At 33.0% G+C, this 21,314-nt stretch overlaps 1 protein-coding gene across 1 annotated transcript in view; it reads right to left on the bottom strand.

Moving 5' to 3' along the window:
• Ptr (patched domain-containing protein) overlaps positions 1-21,314 on the bottom strand; it is a 103,724-nt gene that overhangs the window by 19,519 nt on the left and 62,891 nt on the right. Inside the window, exons 2-3 of the mRNA XM_076409503.1 lie at positions 14,998-15,271; positions 1,674-1,888 (exon numbers count right to left, since the gene is read on the bottom strand). Of these exons, the coding sequence (XP_076265618.1) occupies positions 1,674-1,888; positions 14,998-15,271 (489 nt within the window). The remainder of the gene's footprint in view (positions 1-1,673; positions 1,889-14,997; positions 15,272-21,314) is intronic.

A 21,314-nucleotide genomic window follows, 5' to 3' on the forward strand; every position in this document is an offset into this window, starting at 1 on the left:
TGAGTTCCACAAGGTAGTGTCTTGGCACCATTTTTATATATGTATCTCTGTCTAAGGTTATAGAAAATGTAGAAGTAGCGGTCAACAAGATCTACAGATGGACTAGAGACTGGAAAATACAGCTTAATAGCTTCAAATCTGTCGATGTTAATTTTACGTTGCCGCGAAATGACAAAGCCTAATTATATCACTTGACGGGTGCCCGATTACTCAAGCAGAATCAGCTAAATATCTCGAAATATATTTCGATGGTAGGTTAAACTAGAAATTGCATGTCAGACAAAAAGCAGAGTAGATTAGACTCAAGTCAAGCAACTGTACTGGTTAGTCGGAAGATCCTCTCAACTTGACCTAAAATCAAAGAACCTATTTGGACCTATGGGGTGCAAATATGGGGTTGCACTAAAATATCAAACCAACTAGCAATCCAACTCACCCAAAACACGTTCTACGATTAATTACCAATGACCCAATACCACCATGACCTCGGAATCTAATGGATACATGAAGTGATCCAAAATTTCGTACAGCAACGTGGAAGCAATACAACTACTGGATAACACGCACGCATAAATGAGAAGATTGAAGCGAACCAAACTACATGAACTAGTTTAGTGTACTAGTGTATCTTTAAGATTAGCTTAAGTAGATTAGTTTTATTCTAATTTTGGAAATGCATATTGATTTATTAATCCCGTACATGCCTTACTTGTATATTAAAGCAACAGATTATTAGGTACAATAGAATAGTAGTAATAAATTAATTTATAATTAAGATTGTACTAAGCATATCGAATGTAAGATGCAATTAATAAAAAAAGAAAAATATTTAAAACTTAGTAAAATAATTATGATTATGTGGTATTTGTTGTCAGTTCACAATAATCTAGAATCAAACATATTCTAGTTAAGAAAAAAAAAACAACGGGAAGAAGGAGATTGAATAATTGAACTTCAGGTCAATAAAAATGTAAAATCTTCAATATTGAAGGCATTAAAAACATTGTGTTTAATATTAAAGTTATTCTAAAATCCTCTAAAATAATGTATATTTCAGGATATATATTGAGTTGAAATAATTTTTAAAAATCCACTCAAATCAATTGTCAGTTTTTCTGTTGTTAAATTCGCACAAATGTTACCTACACTGACGCTGAGTTTGGATGACATCTTTCGTTTATTATATTTTTTGGAATATTTTAATTTGCTAGTTTATCTCAATATGTTTTGTAATTTTTGTAATGTTAAATAATGTATATAATGTTAATATATACATGGATAGAATCGTTAAAAATAATCTGTATTGGATTCTCATCACTGACAATGTTTTAGATGTGTCGATATTATCAAAAACAAATACCTTTTAGTAGTACAATACTTTCAAAAGCAATCAAAATAAGTTGGAGGATTTGCCTTCTTCGTTGGATTTTCCACCAACGTCTTTATTGATGTTCTAGATTATTTTTGAGATTATTTGTTGTCATGAATGTATTATCTTGAATATATAATAAAGATCTTGTGCTTTATTAACTACCTATACTTTTTCAACAAAATTATTCATTTTAATTTACATTAATTTATTATAGCAGAAGTAATTATACCGAATTTTTATTCCTTTAGAAGTTAATTTAAATTTTCATTGAAACTTATACTATTAGAAAATCAGTACTTACGTCTTCCATAATATAATCCAAGTTTAAGATATCGTTTTGGAAACATTCCGATAACCATTTGGCACAGATATCACTGTACGTGAAGACTTCGTCATCATAGTTTACAGTCATATTTTGGATCATTTCGTCCAACATTCGCATTTCTCTCCACACGTCGACACGCAACATGTTCTTATTTCCATCTTTGGACGTAATTATGACTCTACCGAATCTTCCTGTAAAACACAACAAAATACAATTAATTTCAATATTTTACCGTAAAATATTTTATAAAGTTATATGATATAACATTCAAATATACTTTCACTATAAGAGATTCATTGTAATTAAGCCTTAATTATACACAATACTGAAGATGAATCTAACTTCCACAGGCAAATAATGCTAAATATCTTGGCATGCATCTAGACCGACCCTAACTGGGAACAAGTACGTATTTCCAAAACAAAAAGAACACGGACGCGAACTATATCAAATCATTGGCTGCAAATCCAAGTTATCGTTAAACAACAGGGTATTGCTGTACAACTCAATACTTAAACCTATTTGGTCATATGGAATCCAACTTTGTGATTCTGCTGGCAAGTTTAATATAGCCATTATATAACCATTCAAAAATAAAATGTTGCGTGCCATTGTTGATGTTCCGTACTATGTCTTTAATGACGTGATACAATGTGATATCCCTTTAAGAGTGTAACTCTTAAAGAGGATAGGATAATTCATATGGAGTGTATTCAGCATGTTTGTGTAAAGTAATTTGAAAGAATGTTAGTACGACATTATAAGCCACTATCATGTCAGTGAAGTGCGTAGACTAAAATGTTTAATGCCATACGATTTGATTAATAGACATAATAGGTCAATTGAAAAGTCCCCGACCTAACACATAGATGGCGCTACTGAAATTAAATCCATACGTTTTTCAGTTAGCCCTAACTCTCAAAAGATGCCTGTATAAATTTGACAGCTGTCGGATCATTAGTTTGTGAATTATAGCATGTGAGTGAAGCAACTCTTGTTATTGTGAAAAAAAATGGATAAAAAGGAATTTCGCGTGTTGATAAAATATTGCTTTTTGAAGGGAAAACATACAGTTGAAGCAAAAACTTGCAACCATCAAGGACTGGTATGCTAAGTTTAGACGTGGTGAAATGAGCACCGAAGACGATAAAAACATTTAAAAAATCCACAAAATGATTTTTAGCAGACCCTCTAAAGATATCAACTGAACGTGTACTTCATATCATTCACGAATATTTGGGCATGAGATAGTTTTGTGCAAAGTGGGTGCCGCGCGATATCACTTTTGACCAAAAACAACGACGAGTTGATGATTCGGAGCAGTGTTTGAAGATGATCAAGTGTAATAAACCCAAGCTTTTGCATGGATATGTAACAATGGATGAAACATTACCGTTTGAAGGACGAAATCGCCGAAAAACGGCCGCATTTGAAGAAAAAGAAAGTGCTGCTTCACCAAGACAATGCACCGTGTCACAAGTCAGTGAAAACGATGGCAAAAATTCATGAGTTAGGCTTTGAATTTGCTTCCTCATCCACTATATTCTCCAGATCTGGTGCCCAGCGACAATTTCCTGTTCTCAGATCTCAAAAGAATGCTCGCTGGGAAGAAATTTTCGTTGAATGAAGAGGTGATCGCCGAAACTGAGGCCTATTTTGAAGCAAAGGATAAATCGTACTAAAAAAATGATATCGAAAAGTTGGAGGGTCGTTATAATCAGCGTATCACCCTTGAAGAGAATTATGTTGAATAAAAAAACTAATTTTGTAAAAAAAATGTGTTTTACTATGGTAGGCCGGGGACTTTTCAATTGACCGGTTATATAGACTTTGATGCAAAATTTAGAATAAGATATTTTATACAGAACATCACTTAATGAAGTGATTTTTTGATGATGACATACATGACTTATGTGTTAGTTGTCATAAAAAAGACTTATTGCTCATGCATTAGATGGTTACACTAGTAAGGGTAATAATTTTAAAAAATTGAGTTATTTTAAAATTGAAAGATTATTCTGTATATGTCATATTGGATACTGATAATGATACACTATTGTATAGTATTATATATATGTATGTATATATACAATGACATAGGATTTCGTACTACTTCATTCAATTTAAACTATTTGTTTTCTAGCAAGATTAAATCTAATTTGGACCTACGACTTTTAATTAAAAAGTGGAACAATTCTGCCTATATCAGGGAATATCGTTAATGATTCTTAGTATGTTTTGTGTGATATATATATATATATATATATATATATATATATATATATATATATTGAATTATAAAAAATTGAGTTATTTGGACATTATTCGGTATATGTTACATTGGCTGCTATTACTGATACACTATGGTATAGTATGTTTTATGATTTCGATATTTTGGAAAGGGTATTGTTGATTGTAGTTGTTTTTTTTTTGTTGATTCCCAGCAAGATTAAATTTAATATGAACCTACTGCCTTTAATTACAAGGTTGCACTAAGGTATATTTGCGGCCAAATAATAAAAACTATACTGGTTAGTTGGAAGATACTCTCAACTTGATCTAAAATCAAAGAGGTTGATCTATAAGACATTTATAAAGCCAATTTGGACCTATGGGGTGAAAATGTGGGGTTGAACTAAAAATCAGCTAGTCATACAACGCTGTCAAAACAAGTTTCTTCGATTGATTACCAATGCCTATCGCTACGTAACCAACGAAGAATTGCACGATGACCTGGAGATCAAATGGATTTGCGAAGTTATCCAAGATTTCGCCTTGAAAAACGAAAGAAGATTACTAAATCGTACTAACGTGGAAGCAATACAACTGCTGGACAGCGCACAGGACGTCAGGAGATTGAAGCGAACACAACCATATGAACTTATATAAAGTATATACATTTAGTGTAAATTATAGCTATAAGTTACAATTTTATAATTGAGGAATACACATTGATGTATTTTCTCGCACTCGTCTTGCTTGTTAATTAATCTAAGTACATAGGAAAAGTAGTAATAAATTAATTGTAAATTAAGATTGTACTAAGCGTATCTAATAAAGATGTTATAAAAAAACAAAAAAAACTAAGGTATACAATTCTGTCTCTATCAAGGAATATCGTAAATGCTTCCTAGTATGTTTTGTGTGATATATATATTTACAGGGACAGTCAAAAGATCATCAGAAGAAAGAACTATACATTGTACACATCAAACAAATACATAACAATAATTTGTCAACCCGGTATTGAAAATGTAAGGAATAAATATCATTATAATAGAATTAATTAAATATATGACCTGGTGGTCTATATTTTCAAACAGCACCTACGTTCTTAACGGGACAGTTCCGCCTTATACTTTTTTCTTTCATATCTTTATGACATCAACATTAGCAGGTCGAGCTAGTGCGAAAACGATTATATCAAAGCATACGAATCGATTTTTGTAGAAACTGTTATTTTGTTGGGTATAGTTCTTAGTCATTCACCTGGATTCTTGCTCATCAGTATTTCTTGTAATCAAGTCAATATAAGGATCTTTAAAATGTGCTATGTGTGAAGAGAAAAAACATATTTTATTCGATTTGGATAGAAGATAAATTAAATACACTTGTTAAATTAAATTCATTCACTACAAAAATTAAAATTCACTACTATAACCTGAAATAAATGAGTAAATTTGACTATTTGATAAACAGCATTAAAATTTGCTTTCAGTTATGGTATAAAATGTTGGTATCTATAAAAGGTGCTATTTCTTTATTATGTAAAATGATTTTTGCTGATTTTAACCACCTCCTACCATGTAAATAATCAAAAATGAGAATGGGCCCCCTTTCCTCTGTTTAGTATTTATTACTTAATAATATAAAGGAAATAAATACACGTTTGGTTTTTATTTTTCGCAGAAACAATTCTTAGAAGCATAGAATGGTATAGTGGAAGAGGGGCCCTTACGGAAGGATTTTACAAATGTCACTCCTTATATTACCACAGCATTTATAGTTCGTAAAAGGTATTAGGATTCTTGAGCATGTTTTGTATATCAATATTGATCATACAATACGTTTGTCATTTCTCCAACGTCTTCATTATCTGGAAGCAAATATCCTGCTACTGCTAATTTATTGTCTATAATCTCTGACAAAATCTTGGTGGTAGCACCAGACCAGAGAATGGAAGACTCAAGGGTGCCATACATTGTGCAATCCTGTTAAATGTACTTCTACCTGGTGTTACAAAAATGGCATTTATGTTAAGCTTCTTAACGTCCGCACTTTTTCAAACTATAATCCTAACTTTGTGCATTTTTGTGATTTTATATAAGAACTGCCAAGATCCTTCACAGCCCTTGTCTTATCCCAGAAAAAATAAAGCCCTCGTTCCGCCTATATCCTAATCGCCTTACGTAATAAATGAATAGTTCCAAGGCACAGTTTAACAATTGACAGTTCAGGCTTAATAGAAAAAGGACTATGCAAGACTTTTTGTTGCTTTGACGCTTTTTCATTGTTAGTTTTGTTCAACTTAGAAGAAAATAACTGTTTTTCAGTTAATTAAAATTGTATGTTCATTTTGGGACACCCTATATAAAGTCGACAAGGAAACTAATTTTATTTTGTTCATGCTATGTCAAAATGTTTGATTTTGATTATAACATTATATGAAATGAAGTTTTAACTGCTTATACGGAAATTCTTACCATATATAGTCATCAGTAATTATTATTTGTACACATACCGTAAAAGGGGGTCTGAAGGAAGGATATTTTGTTCAAAACAAATCATATTGATTCATCATTCTACAAAAATAAGACGTGCATAATGTAGAAATAATTATAAATAATTACCAATATGTCATATTTTGTGATAAATGGTAGATTGGGGGAAATACATTTCACTGTTTAGTAATAGAATGACTAAAAGTGCCCTATTCTTAAAATCTCTGGTAACACTCATTGAATGAAGCCTTACCATAACGTGTTTGAAATTCAAGGGTCCATAGAATATTTTAGATTTAAAAGCTCATTGGTTTAATCAATCAAATTTATTGTGCTTTGAATATTGAGAGTTCACAAACTCATAGTTTACTTTTCTATTTTGAAAAATGCATCTTATTTCTAATAAAAATAAGTTTGAGTTCCAGAAATTTCCATGCCAATGACGATTCCAATGGCCATTCGTTGAAGAATTCGATGAAATTCTTTAAATATGCATGTAGACATATTCCATCTCGCAACATCGCTATGATCGTAAACATCGATCAGAAGACAGTTTTGAGCTATTTATAAAAGATCAGATACCAAAATAAACTCTATTCTTAGGTTCTATGTGAATCATTAATGAAACATTTAATGGACTTAGTTTCCATTTGTTTACAGCTGCTAAAACGAAAAGATATTGTACAATTTTTGCAATAGATGCTTATGGACATGAATTGGCTGGCGTAGAGAAGCTTCAAAATCCGTTGCATAGCTCGCATTGACGCCAGGGAAGGTGATGATAAGTGTTTGGTGGGTTTGGAAAGGATTTGTTTATCATCGGATGCTAGAACGTGCCTCAACCTTTAATTCAACTCTTTAGTCTTAACAACCAATACGACTGAAGCAGGCGATTGAAGAGAAGTTCTAAAGTTGACTGCTAAAAGTTATATGCTCAATTATGTGCTGATACATTAACAATAATCAAAAACATTTTGTGTATTAACTATTTCTCACTAGAATATTTTCAATTAAATCTACTAGTGAATATTCTGAAATTATTTCTACTCATTGACTATTATTGACGGTTGTAGTTAATAATGTTAATAAAACGTATAACAAATTTTAAAACTGAATTTCCATTCGTACTTGATATTTTCAACAGTACAGAAACGAACCATTTACTTTCATAAATATTCGCGAATTAAAATGGGCGTTACTTTAACCAATGCAACCGTATATCGCAAGAGATTTTTTTCAGTAAAAGAGAAATACTAGAACAGTCGCGGTAAATTAATGCAGTAAACTGGTTTCTTTCAATGGCACAGTTAAACGTAACAACACTTTGATTATTTTGTTTCATAGTTTTCTTCTAATGGCAGATGTTTGGCTTTGGTTTCCATTTACGTTTTCTCTGAATATTTCCTTCTATTAACCTAAATATGAGTATATTAATAACGTATAAGCGGAAACGGTGATATTGTCCATCCGAACCAAAATTATCACTCTACAAAGTCAATGTTATTATGATAGGAAGCAGTATTTTTTTGTTCTGGTCTAAAACGACGAGGGGGAATACATAACGTATACCTGATCGCGGAGACTTACCAATACACTAAACCCAAAATCGCCTCACAGTTGAACCCTGTGGGTCGCTACTGCTACTGCATTAAATTTGGAGATATGGCACCCGCTAACCGGGCAGCTGTTATTGGACACGAGGACCCGACGAAAGAACTGATAGTGAAACTAACTCTAGATTCGCGAACTTGAGTTAACACACGACTGGATGCTATCGTATGGGGGCAAGAGTTGAGCGAGAGATGAGATCGTTTCAGCATTGATAAGGGAAGGTTATGGGTGTCGCGGTGCTAAGCTCTCAGCATGTCGATCAGCTCTCGAACAAGCGCGTCTTCAGAAGAACTTGAGCCGAGTTGTTGTTTGTGGAAGAATTGAGATATGAAGTGCTTGATTTCTGGAGTGTCAGTTTCAAGCCGTTTCACCTGGTTGGGTGTAACAGTCGAAGTGGAGACCTAGATAGATGACGTTATCTAGCCATGTAATTGTTGAGGTGTCGATCTTAAGTTGCAAGACGCGCAGTGCGTAACAGGGGAGCAGTATTATTGACCATGAAAGATGGTGTAAGTTTCACCGTTGTTTTTAGGTGCTTCAACAATTATACTCATAATCATTCAGATTCAATAATCAAAACTATTTTCAAAAATGTTTTGCAACAAAACATCATTTAATTCATCGAATTGATAGTTCAGTTCCAACCTTCGTAGGGTGAAGACGTATTTTCAATACGGTCCAAGCTATAAAAGGATACCTTTTTTTAAAAAAACCCAGTATTTTATTACGGTTATTTAATAGAGTGTTAAAAACGCATAACAGATGCGGCTATCCGTCTCTCAGTGGACCTAAAGTGTAGTGAATACGTGTTTACGTGACCAGACAAAAGGACTGCATCTCATTTTTATTAGTGTTTAAAATTATTTCATCTTATTTTACAACAGTCCTTTTGAAATTTAGAGTATTTATAGTAAAAAACTAGTGCTAAAATAACGTAAGTGAAAAATGAAGTGCGTGAAATAAACAATGTATTTATTTTATTTTTTTATCCTCTGGAAGTAAATTAAATAAAATATTAAAAATTAAAAAATGGCAAACCATAGCGATTCAACCAAATCACCTGCACACTTTGATATAAGATTAGAACAAACAGCAATAACGCAAACTCCACCATCAGAATGGACTACAGTCATTAACAAAAAACGATTGAGAAGTCCAGAAGAAGAAATCGCGAGGAAACAAACAAGAATCAGTGACTATTGGTTGCAGAAACCGATAGAGACAAAAAACAGTTTTAGCAACCTGTCGGAAGAAATTGAAGAGAACATACAACCAAGCCCTGAAAAAGTTGTTCCGAAACCACCACCAATAACAGTCTATAAGGTAGGAATAATAAAAAATATCCATGACTTATTGAAAACCATTACTACGAACTACACAATTAAAACAGTGAGCTATGAAACAATTAAAATCCAATTGTTCGAAGCGGATCACTTTAAAGTTCTTATTAAAGAATTGGATGAAAGAAATACCCAATACCATACATTCAGGCCAAAATCCGAGAGAACATTTAAATTCGTATTAAAAGGATTACATCACGGGACGGACTTTAACACCATCAAGGTAGCACTAGCTGAAAAAGGCCACGAGGTCGTAAATATTCACAATATACGACATCACACGACAAAAAAACCTCTGCCTATGTTTTATATAGACATAAAACCTAATGGAAATAATAAGGCGGTGTATGAAATCACCAAATTGGAAAATAATATTATTAAATGCGAACCACCACATATAAAAAGAATTATACCACAATGCACAAGGTGTCAAGCGCACGGGCACACAAAGACTTACTGTCGTAAATCATATAGATGCGTAAAATGTGCAGGAGAACATAAGACAGGAGATTGTACTCGTAAAGTTCGCGATGAAAAAGTGAAATGTGTTAACTGTAACGGAAATCATCCAGCGAACTACAAGGGTTGCGCAGTTCACAAGCAACTACAGCAGAAACTCTATCCTGCCTTAAGGGAAAAAAGGCATCAACAAAAACAATCCACTACTACCAATCTACCACTACCCACCAGAACAAGTCAACCAGACATAACTTATGCCCAAATAGTTGAAAATGGTTCAGCACAAAAACGAGAGACAATATCTCAACCTACTGAAACTAGCAACATCTCAAGATTAGAAAATATGATGGCCAAACTAATGGATCAAATGAGTACGATGCTTGGTCTACTCACAACCGTCGTCAGCAAACTTGCCTAATGCCTGAAACCAATAGCTACAAAATCGCCGTCTGGAATGCCAATGGGCTTCAACAACACGCCAGGGAACTAAAAATGTTCGTAAATGAACAAAATATTGACGTTATGATGGTTTCCGAAACACACTTTACGGACAAGAATTATCTGAAAGTTCCTAAATATAAGCTTTATCATACAAATCACCCTGATGATAAAGCACATGGAGGTACAGCCATAATAATTCGAGATGATATAAAGCATTTCGAAAAAGAAAAATTCCGCAAAGACTACCTGCAAGCCACCAGTATAACCATAGACGAAGCCCATGGACCATTAACAATTTCTGCGATTTATTGCCCACCCAAACATAACAACAAGGCAGAACAATTTCAAGAATTCTTCAGTACGCTAGGTAATAGATTTATAGCAGGAGGAGATTATAATGCAAAACATTTAATGTGGGGTTCAAGAATAATAACCTCAAAAGGTAGAGAACTGCTCAAAGCCATAAGGAAAGATAACTTACAACATATCTCTACTGGTGAACCAACATATTGGCCTTCAGACAGAAATAAAAAACCAGATACAATAGATTTCTGTATTACAAAAAATATTGATCCAAAAAAGTGTCAGGCAGAATCATGTTTCGACCTGTCTTCTGATCATTCACCAATAATAGTAACAATTTCTTCAAAAATTACCATCAAAGATAAACCCCCTTCTCTGTGCAATAATAGAACTAACTGGCCCTCATTTAGAGAAAACTTAGACCAAAATATCTCTCTAAACTTACCGTTACAAACTGAAATGGATATAGAAATAGCAGCAATAAATCTTACAAAAAATATACAGGAGGCAGCATATTCCGCGACTCCCAACAGTGAAACATTTCCAAGAAAAAATACACATATATCATGTACAATACAGAAAAAGATAGCAGAAAAAAGAAAGTTACGACGAAATTGGCAACAGCAAAGGACTGAAGAGAATAAAAGAAAATTTAATAGGGCCATAAAAGAGCTGAGAGATCTAATCCAAATTGAACAAAACCAAGGCATTCAAGAATACCTAGAAAACTTGACATCAACTGAGGCTACAGACTATTCGTTGTGGAAAGCAACAAAAAAGCTTAGGAGATCCCAGCAGCATAACCCACCTATTAAAACAAGCGAAAATAATTGGGCGAGAAGCAATAAAGAGAAGGCCGACATTTTCTCAAAACACTTAAAAAATGTTTTTAAACCTTTCCAGTCTCAGCTACATAAAGATGACGAAAATAAAATTACTAGCTTTCTAGATTCGCCATTTCAAATGGATTTACCGCACGAGAAATTAACGGTCAAAAAAGTTAAACATACAATAATGAGAGAGATTAATATTAAAAAAGCTCCTGGTTATGACTTAATTACTGGCAAAATTTTAAAAGAACTATCTGAAAAGGCTATAAAACTATTAACATATATTTTTAATGCTATGCTACGAATTAATTACTTCCCTAGTATCTGGAAAGTAGCTAAAATATTAATGATACTTAAACCAGGAAAAATACCAGAAGATGTGACCTCCTACCGACCTATAAGTTTATTACCAATAATCTCGAAAGTTTCCGAGAAATTATACATAAAAAAACTAAACTATATAATAGAAAAAAGAAAAGTTATTCCAGAACATCAGTTTGGCTTTCGCAATAAGCATGGGACTATAGAACAAGTGCATAGACTTGTAAACCAAATAAACGCTGACCTAAATGCCAAAAGATATTGTTCGGCTGCTTTCCTAGACATATCTCAGGCTTTTGACAAAGTATGGCATACGGGCTTGCAGGTTAAACTAAAGAAACTTCTCCCTCATCCGGACTATCAGCTACTAAAATCGTATCTCACTGACAGACATTTTATCGTAAATCAAGGCGATGAACATACCGAATTAAATCCCATATATTCAGGAGTTCCGCAAGGTAGTGTACTGGGTCCAGTACTGTATCTTCTGTATACGGCTGATCTGCCCACCACAAAAATAACTACTGTGGCAACATATGCAGACGATACAGCAATCTTAGCATCCCATGAAGATCCAGTCACAGCATCAATAAACCTACAAACCCACCTGGAGCAAATACAATTATGGTTGAAGACATGGCGCATTAAAGCCAATGAATCAAAATCCACGCATATAACGTTTACCCTGCGTAGAAAAACATGTCCACCAGTAAATATCAATCATTGTCAACTCCCCCAAGCAGAGCATGTTAAATATCTTGGTATGCATTTAGATCGACGCCTAACCTGGAAGAAGCACATACTCTCTAAACGGAAACAACTAGGACTAAAATTATATCAAATGTATTGGCTCATTGGGCGCAAATCCAAGTTATCATTAGATAACAAGGTATTGCTGTATGAGTCTATACTCAAGCCCATTTGGACATATGGAATTCAACTATGGGGTACCGCTAGCAAATCTAATATATCCATCATTCAACGGTTCCAAAATAAGGTGTTGCGTGCCATTGTTGATGCTCCGTACTATATTTCAAATAAAGTGATACAACGCGATATTCCTCTAGAACCTATAACGAGTGTAATCCAACGTGTTTGTGTGAAGTACTTCGAAAGAGTGTCAGTGCATCCCAATGTACTCGCTAATCAGCTAAATATGCGACGTGATAGTGAAGTGCGTAGACTAAAACGTTTAACACCACCTGATCTGATTACTGGACATATGTAGAGTTTAGAATAAGCATTAGAATAAGTCTAATTAATTAAGATAATATTTTGTACAGAAGATTGCTTAATGAAGTGATTTTCTACATGCCATGTATATATAATATAAACAGAAGAAATACTTATTGCCAATAGGGCAGATTGTGGACTCACGAAGAGTAATAAAAAAAAAAAAAAAAAAAAAAAAAAAAAAAAAAATCGAATTGATGTCGGTAGATATTTGCAATAACAGCTTCATTCGGTTTTAGCACCTCATAATAAACTATACCTTACTGGTCTCACCACATATACAGTAAAATGTTATGGTCATGAATATTCTACTTCAACGTCCATGTGGATTAATCCTAATCCGTGACATTTTGATGGGACGCAATTCATTGTTTTCGGACTTTTTTGGGGTATTAATAGGTATAACTTATCAAAATATATGCAAGCATATAATATCTGAAAGATGAATGGCTAGCCAATAATTGAAATACTTTGATACCATCAAAGAAAGTGTATCAGTAAGCATTTCACTGTGTTTATTGTATAAAAGATTGGAGTTTCGTTCAGTTTTTAGGCAAACTCAGCTCAAATTAAAAATAAACTCATTTCGTAGACGAGAGCAGTGCGGTTAATGAACGTGTGGGTACTTGATTTCACCTTGATAATGGACATGGAATGTAACAGTTTCGATTATATCAAGGTTTCGATATTGGTTGATAAGGGAAATTGATGTGGAATCTTTGTGTATTCGAAATAATTTTGATATATGGAAGCCACAACCATGAATTTATATATTGAAAGGCTTAAGATAATGAAATTAAAAATTGGTGTAAGAATCCACGTAGTTTTGTTCAATAATCGAGGAGAGAAATATAACGTTAACGTTCTTTGAGGTAATATCTGTGGAAAAAGGACAGTATCATCATTACATTGAAGATCAAACACAACATATTTGAAATAAAGTTTATATTTGTTTCGTTCACTGTGTGATTGCAGATCGTGTATTATGAGGTTATGACCACTTAAACGATGCTCTAGATATTTCTCCTATTCAAAAAATGTAAGTACACCAAGAACGGTATTAAACGAGAACAAAAATTAAAGCCCTATGATGTCAGTTATAGGCTTGACTTTGTAAATTGAAATTGATAGTTTTGCAACGATTAAAGCATCTTGGTCATCTTGTACCTTGATGTTACAACAGTCTTGCTATGTTTGTAGGACTGTTCTACATTTGACTGTAACAAATTCATCCAAAAGTTTAGCTCCAAAGATAAACTGAAGAACAAAGGTCAATAACATTTAGATATTGAATATCCACTATTTTACAAATAGTATCAATGTTTTATTTGTATTATCAGATTTATAAGATATTGGACATTACAGTTGTCATTAGCCCTAGATAACTAACCCAATATTTCGGCCTATACTTGGATCAACACTTCTCATGCATTGATATAAATCAATAATTTAGCATTAGATAAAAATATATTGCTCCAACAGTTGGTCATTGTTAGTAGTGTTAGTACTGCAACTTTGAACATTAAAGTACTGTGTGTCATTATAAACCATGTCATATATACTAGGTTGTTCAATAAATTGGCGAATAATGGCCATCTATTCGACAACGGTAGAAATAAACGATATAAATTTAAAAAACAAACAAAAATTCAAAGATACAGACATTCAATGAGCAATTTAACAATGATTCAATCGTTATGGATGATGTTTGGATCTACTACTGTGGTTTTGGAACAAAACAAGTCTCTAAGTAGTAGTGTAATTAACTTTGGCTCTTTGGCTTCAAAGTTAGTTCAGAAATCGGCCAAGAAAAGATTAACTTTTTGGAATGCAAAAGGAATTATGTTCTAAAATACCTCCAAAATTTTAAAAGAGTAGCATTTGGACTATGTGGGTGCAAATATTCGTAAAAGACATGGTTTAGATAGTGCACAAAGCATCAAAAATATTGTTAATGAGAATTAGTGAATTCTGTTCCATTTGTGTGAACGTATTCAACAAAACAATGACCAAACCAAACATTAAACATATATTAACTTACCGGCCCTAGTGATTCTTGCTACGTTAAACCGGCTAGTATAGTTAACTTTAAAGTATTTCTCCACGATAGCTCGTTCTATTTTTCCTTCTCCGTTAACAGGACTAAACAGGTACTCTGGATCGATGTTGTTGTGCATTTTCTGATAGCCCGTCATGCCGAGAATGGTGATTAGTACGGGGATGATGAGAAAGTATCCCGGATGTTTACCCACCAACAATCCCAACTTGTAAAAGGATCTGTTGAGCGTGTCATCGACTATTTTCAGTCCAATCATCTGAAATTAAAAGAAAGAAATATAAGTTTGATGCAAATACAATGTATAAATAGTGTAAAGAACTACGAGTGACGTTACAGCGGTAAATACTGACAAAGATTATTCGGGAATTAAAGCAATTTTGTGGTTTAATTTGAGATTAACCATATCTCGGTTAATATATGGAATGTAATCTGCTATTTTTATAAGTCTCCTGTATCTTGTTATTGTTCTGTCAATTCTTATTGATGTTAGGTGAGTGAACTGGGAAAATATATAGACATAAGTGTGCTCTATTGTCAGCAACGGCAGCCTATTAAATAAGATTGATTTACAGGCATCATCCACCTTTTCTATATTTTATATTCTCATTTTCCACTATTGCTTTTGTCAAATTTGTTAACATATTAAGTTTTCAGCAGTTTTCAGTGTTCTTATATTTAGTGCACTTCGTTACATAACTACACAAAATTACATGGTTTCATTCTCTTGACTCTGCTAGGACGCAGATTCAGATATTACTTGTTGCAGAACGTATCCATAACTGAATTCCATTCCATATAGGTTTTAATATCTGCTTGTAACGCGTCAACTTATTATGTAAGGATAACTTTAATTTTCTTCCAAATAACCAATATATTTTTTTGTGTTTTAATTCCACTTTTCTTTTCTGTTTGATATGCTTCAGAGAAGTTCTGCATCAAGACTTAGCCCAAGGTACTTAGTATGTGAACAGGTTGGTGATAGGTGAATTCAATATACACTGATTTACTCTCGTTGACTTTTATTATCTTCACGTCTGGTTCCACTTATTCATATGATTAGTTGCTTGTTGCATGGTTACTTCTTCGTTATAGTTTCTAATGTCGATCGTGTCATCAGCAAACAGTATTGGCAAACTTACTAACCGTCAAAACACTGTAATTCTATTATTATGTACAATTTAACTCCTCTTAAGCCTACTGGCCTTAATGTGATATAAAGGAAAGGAAAATAGATAAATCGTCTCACATAACATACATACTGCAAATCATGTTTAATTATATTACTATAATGGCTGGAATATAAAAAAGATCTTTAAGTTCTTTGCTCTTCAACCTCATCCATATTCACGCATAAATGTTAAGATAGTGTAAAAGAAGAAGAACTCAATAAGCTTTCAACGTCCCATGACTATTATTAAAAAATGTCCACAGGAGAATACGGAATTCGGAGCCAAGGTTATAGCAACAGAATCTCCAAAAACAACGACCAAATAAAAACATTTCTTTGTCATATTCGGTTTTCGAAATCAGAATAGTAAAATAATATTACTTATGTTATTATTCATTCATCCTGAGGAGTTTTAATAAAGATTTCTGGATATTGAACGTTATAAAATTGATCGGCAACAAAAAGCTAATTAATTAATCGTCTATATGACGTACATAAAATTTGCCAAGTACAATTACATGCCCGATTCGTTGCATATTAAGAATTCGTGTCCTCTTTAACCTACTGTTTCGTCAATGACCGCCACATGAGGCGAATTCAAAACGAAGCAGGTTACGTGCACCAACGCCTATTTCTGATCTTCACGAAGGGATTCTACCTTGCGCTCATTTTATACATAGTTTAACATTGTTTTTTGTAATTTATAAGAATTGCGTCACCGTGACACATCGCATTCATTTGTTTATTCTTGATAGAACTAGGTAAACAATAATACATCCATTTTTTATGTAAAAGCAACCTACTATTTCACAGAACTTTTAGGTTCAACTGATATAAGTAAAGCAAGTTTGTGTCTTATAGAATTCATAGAATAATAAAGCTTTCTGTATAGTTATTCTAATCGTCAATGCCACATAAAAGAACTTCGATTGAATTGGATTATGGTTTTCTGCATATTATTGCATAATCAATCATAGTATACTCGTTGGTTGTGGTCTATTTGAGGGTTGTTTGAGTCGTGTATTTGAAATATAAAATACAAAATACAGTATGTGTTGAATTACTTGTTGTAACTCACTAAACAATATTCGGAACGCTGGTTCAATAGAGTCAAAAAATAAGTCGTTCTTAAGTAGATCACTGATTCAACAACTGAAACTGACATCAATTAATTTTTGGATATTCACTATCTTTCTTTAGATAAAAGTAAACTATTTCTTAACTACGTATATTATACTCGTGTTTAAAGTTATAATACAATACTAGAACTACCTTCCATCATACGGATCGATCTTATTTTTAACAGACTTCGAAAAAAGAGGAGGTTTTATGTTCGGCTGTATATTTTTTAATGTATGTTCGCTAATTTCTGTGTCAATTATAGGCCGATTTTGAAAATTCTTTTTTTATTCGAAAGAGTGCACTTCCGAAGTGGTCCCATCGGCATCCAAAATGATCAAAGCCTTGAACATTCAGCTGACAAGGTTATCACTTCTGTTGTATTTTAGAATGCTCGTCCAATTTTGTTCATTGATTCACTCGAAGAAGAAAAACTATTTTAATAATGAGTATTACATGGTATTATTGGATATATGGAGTGAAGACGTAAAGAAAATATGCCTCAATTTAAGAGGAATATAAGATGTCCAGACAAGACTGCGATTCTTGTCACAAGTCGTTGAAAAGGATGGTGAAGTTGATCGATTGCATTACCACCCTACGTATAGTCCAGATCTGGCCCTCAATGGCTACTAGATGTTTGGTTCAAATTTTAAAAAAATGATTGCTAAATATAGTTTGCTTTCTATTTTATCATATTATTTTATAATACATTATTTAGATATTTTTTCAGAATATTTGACAACAAATTTAGAATACAACACAAAATTAATGAAACAGGAAGAAAGCTCTTACTCCAGGAAGTTTAAGTGAACATCTACGAGATAAATTAGGCTTCCATAGATTGATGCTGCAGATGTCGTTAAAGCTGTTGATTTAATATTTACAACTTTTTGTAAAATAACCGTTTTAATGGCTTTAACACGATATATGATATTATGGTTAATTCCCTATCTCAATTAAAGTCTTAATATTATCACTAAAATGGGTATCTACTACATATTTTATATTACGAATTAATAAATAAAACTTTTGTGTTAAGCTGCTCATAGTTCTTTAGTATCTTCACCTATTTACATTGTTTCATCACCATCATTGTATATAAATTATGACTTTCTACTAATTTATGATAAACAACAGATGACTAATAAACAGTCTAATGAGTATCAGTTGGAAATCTATACGTTAGCATACGAGTTAAATAAAAAAATCATACACTGCTGCACCAGAACAAGATCGCCTTTTGGATGTCCAATTTATCAAAACCATCTCGAGAAAGTGGGTTATACTAAAATTAATTCTCATTGTAATCTAGGTATTTGGGTTGTATCTTAATAATCTACATACTACCTTCAACCAAGTTATTAATATATATATATATATATATATATATATATATATATATATATATATATATATATATATATATATATATATTATTTCTTCAAAACGTCTTTATTAGATACGCTTAGTACAATTTTAATTATAAATTAATTTATTACTACATTTCATTTGTACTTGGATTATTTCACAAGCAAGACGAGTGCGAGAAAATACATCAATATGTATTCTTCAATTACAAAATTATAATAACTTATAGCTATAGTTTACACTAAAGGTATACATTATATATAAGTTTGTATGGTTTGGTTCACTTCAATCTCCTGACGTCCTGCGCGCTGTTCAGCACGTTAGTATGATTCTAGTAAACTTCTTTCGTGTTTCAAGGCGAAATCTTGGATAACTTCGCAAATCCATTTGATTTCCAGGTCATCGTGCAGTTCTCCGTTGGTTACGTAGCGATAAGCATTGGTATTCAATCGAAGAACCTTGTTTTGACAGCGTTGGATGACTAACAAGTCAATTGAAAAGTCCCCCGCCTGACACATAGATTGCGCTAGTAGAATTAAATGCATATGCTTTTTAGCTAGCCCTCAAAAGATGCGTGTATAAATTTGACAGCTGTCGTATCATTAGTTTGTGAATTATAGCATTTTGAGTGAAGCAACTTTTGTAGAATTTCGCGTGTTGTAAAATATTGCTTTTTGAAGGGAAAAAATACAGTTGGAGCAAAAACCGGAGTTTCCGGATACTGCCCCAGGAAAATCAACCATCAAGGATTAGTATGCTAAATTTAGACGTGGTTAAATGAGCACCGAAGACGGTGAACGCGTTGGACGCGCAAAAGAGGTTGTTACTGACAAAAACATAAAAAAAATCCACAATATGATTTTGAATTACTGTAAATTGAAATTGAATGAAATAGCAGACACTCTAAAGATATCAACTGAATGTGTATCAACTGTGTGTAATCATAAAATTCGCGAATATTTGTGTATGAGAATGCTATGTGTAAACTGGATGCCGCGCTAGCTCACTTTTGACCAAGAACCACGACGAGTTGATGATTCGCAGCAGTGTTTGAAGATGATCAAACATAATAAACCCGAGTTTTTGCGTCGGTATGTGACAATAGATGAAACATGGCTCCATCATTTCACTCCGAAGTCCAATCGATAGTCATCCGAGTGGACTGCACACGATGAACCCGCTCCAAAGCGTGGGAAAACGCAACAGTCGACTGGCAAGATTATGGCGTCTGTATTTTGGGACGTGCATGTAATAATTGTCATTGACTACCTTGATAAAGGAAGGACCATCAACAGCTACTATTATATAGCGTTATTGGACAGTTTGAAGGGCGAAATCGCAAAAAAACGGTCTCATTTGAAGAATCATAAGAAATGCCTCTTTTCCTATCAATTGATTCATCTTCGCTAAACATTATAGCAGAAATAATGATGATAATAAATTAATTTAAGTTCGACTTACAGTTACCCTATGGTACCAATGTGGATAAAGAAGATAATGGACTAGCAAACACAGGAAATAATGAGAATCGCAATGGCTCTATATTAACATGATCTCCATTTTTATGTTAATATAGAGCTATTGCATTTGTTTTTGTATTGCGAAGTAAATTCTTGGGTAACACTAAAACAGAACACATACTCAAAAAGAACCATTTGATATTGTATAGTGAGATGAATTTTATAAGAAAAAAACAGCAGTGTTGTGCATAAATATTATTAAAACACATAGTAATTTAGAATTGGTAGGTCTCCATAGATATATTGGGTGTGACAAAATTCCCGCTACCATTGACGATAATGGAACGATTACTTTCAATAAATAATGTCACTATTTCTGCTCGTTCTTGTGGCGTATATTTATCCATAATAAAATCTGGACGTCTACACAACACAATGGTTAAAGCGAAATTGAGCTAAATGTCACATAACCAAGACGGTCGCGGGACTTTTGCCTCACCATATATATCTAAGTTTAAGCTATGGTAAAGATAGATTGTAGGTTAGTAGGAAACAACTAGTAAGAATTTAAATAAATAAGAAAAAAATTAATTCAAGAATAGTCTGTATATTTGTTAATTGAATTTTAAATCACTATATAGAACAAAGTCGCCTTTTCTGTCCCTATATCCCTACGTGCGCTTAAATCTTTAAAACTACGCAACGGATTTTGATGCGGTTTTTTTCAATAGATAGAGTGATTCAAGAGGAAGGTTTATATGTATAATACATGCATAATATACTAAGGCAACATTGCTAATTTTAGAGGTTTCTAACGTGATGTCGTAAATTAACCTATTTTTTTAGGATTATTTAGCAATTAGCAAAAACGCTGCCTAACCCTACGAGTAAGATCAAATTAATGTACTACAGTATTGTACACCATAAAAAGGTCTACAAAAAAGTCCGCGATGGTATATGTTTATCTTTTAGGGATAACCCACATTAACCATTTCTATTGTTTACTTTTTACGTGAGAAAATGGCTTATTTACGAAGCTATTTTAAGCAATACGGCATTAATCCTTATCGAATTAAGTACCTTAAATACAGTGTGCAATTAATATAGATCAATATGGTTCCTTACAGCATGTAAATTAAACAAATATTTTCGGAGATATTACAAATTTAAAATTTGCGTTT

Source organism: Rhynchophorus ferrugineus, unplaced genomic scaffold (genome assembly GCF_030347505.1).
Source record: "Rhynchophorus ferrugineus isolate W39M unplaced genomic scaffold, kcgeb_rfMv2 rfM7, whole genome shotgun sequence".
In the NCBI taxonomy this organism is placed as follows: domain Eukaryota; kingdom Metazoa; phylum Arthropoda; class Insecta; order Coleoptera; family Curculionidae; genus Rhynchophorus; species Rhynchophorus ferrugineus.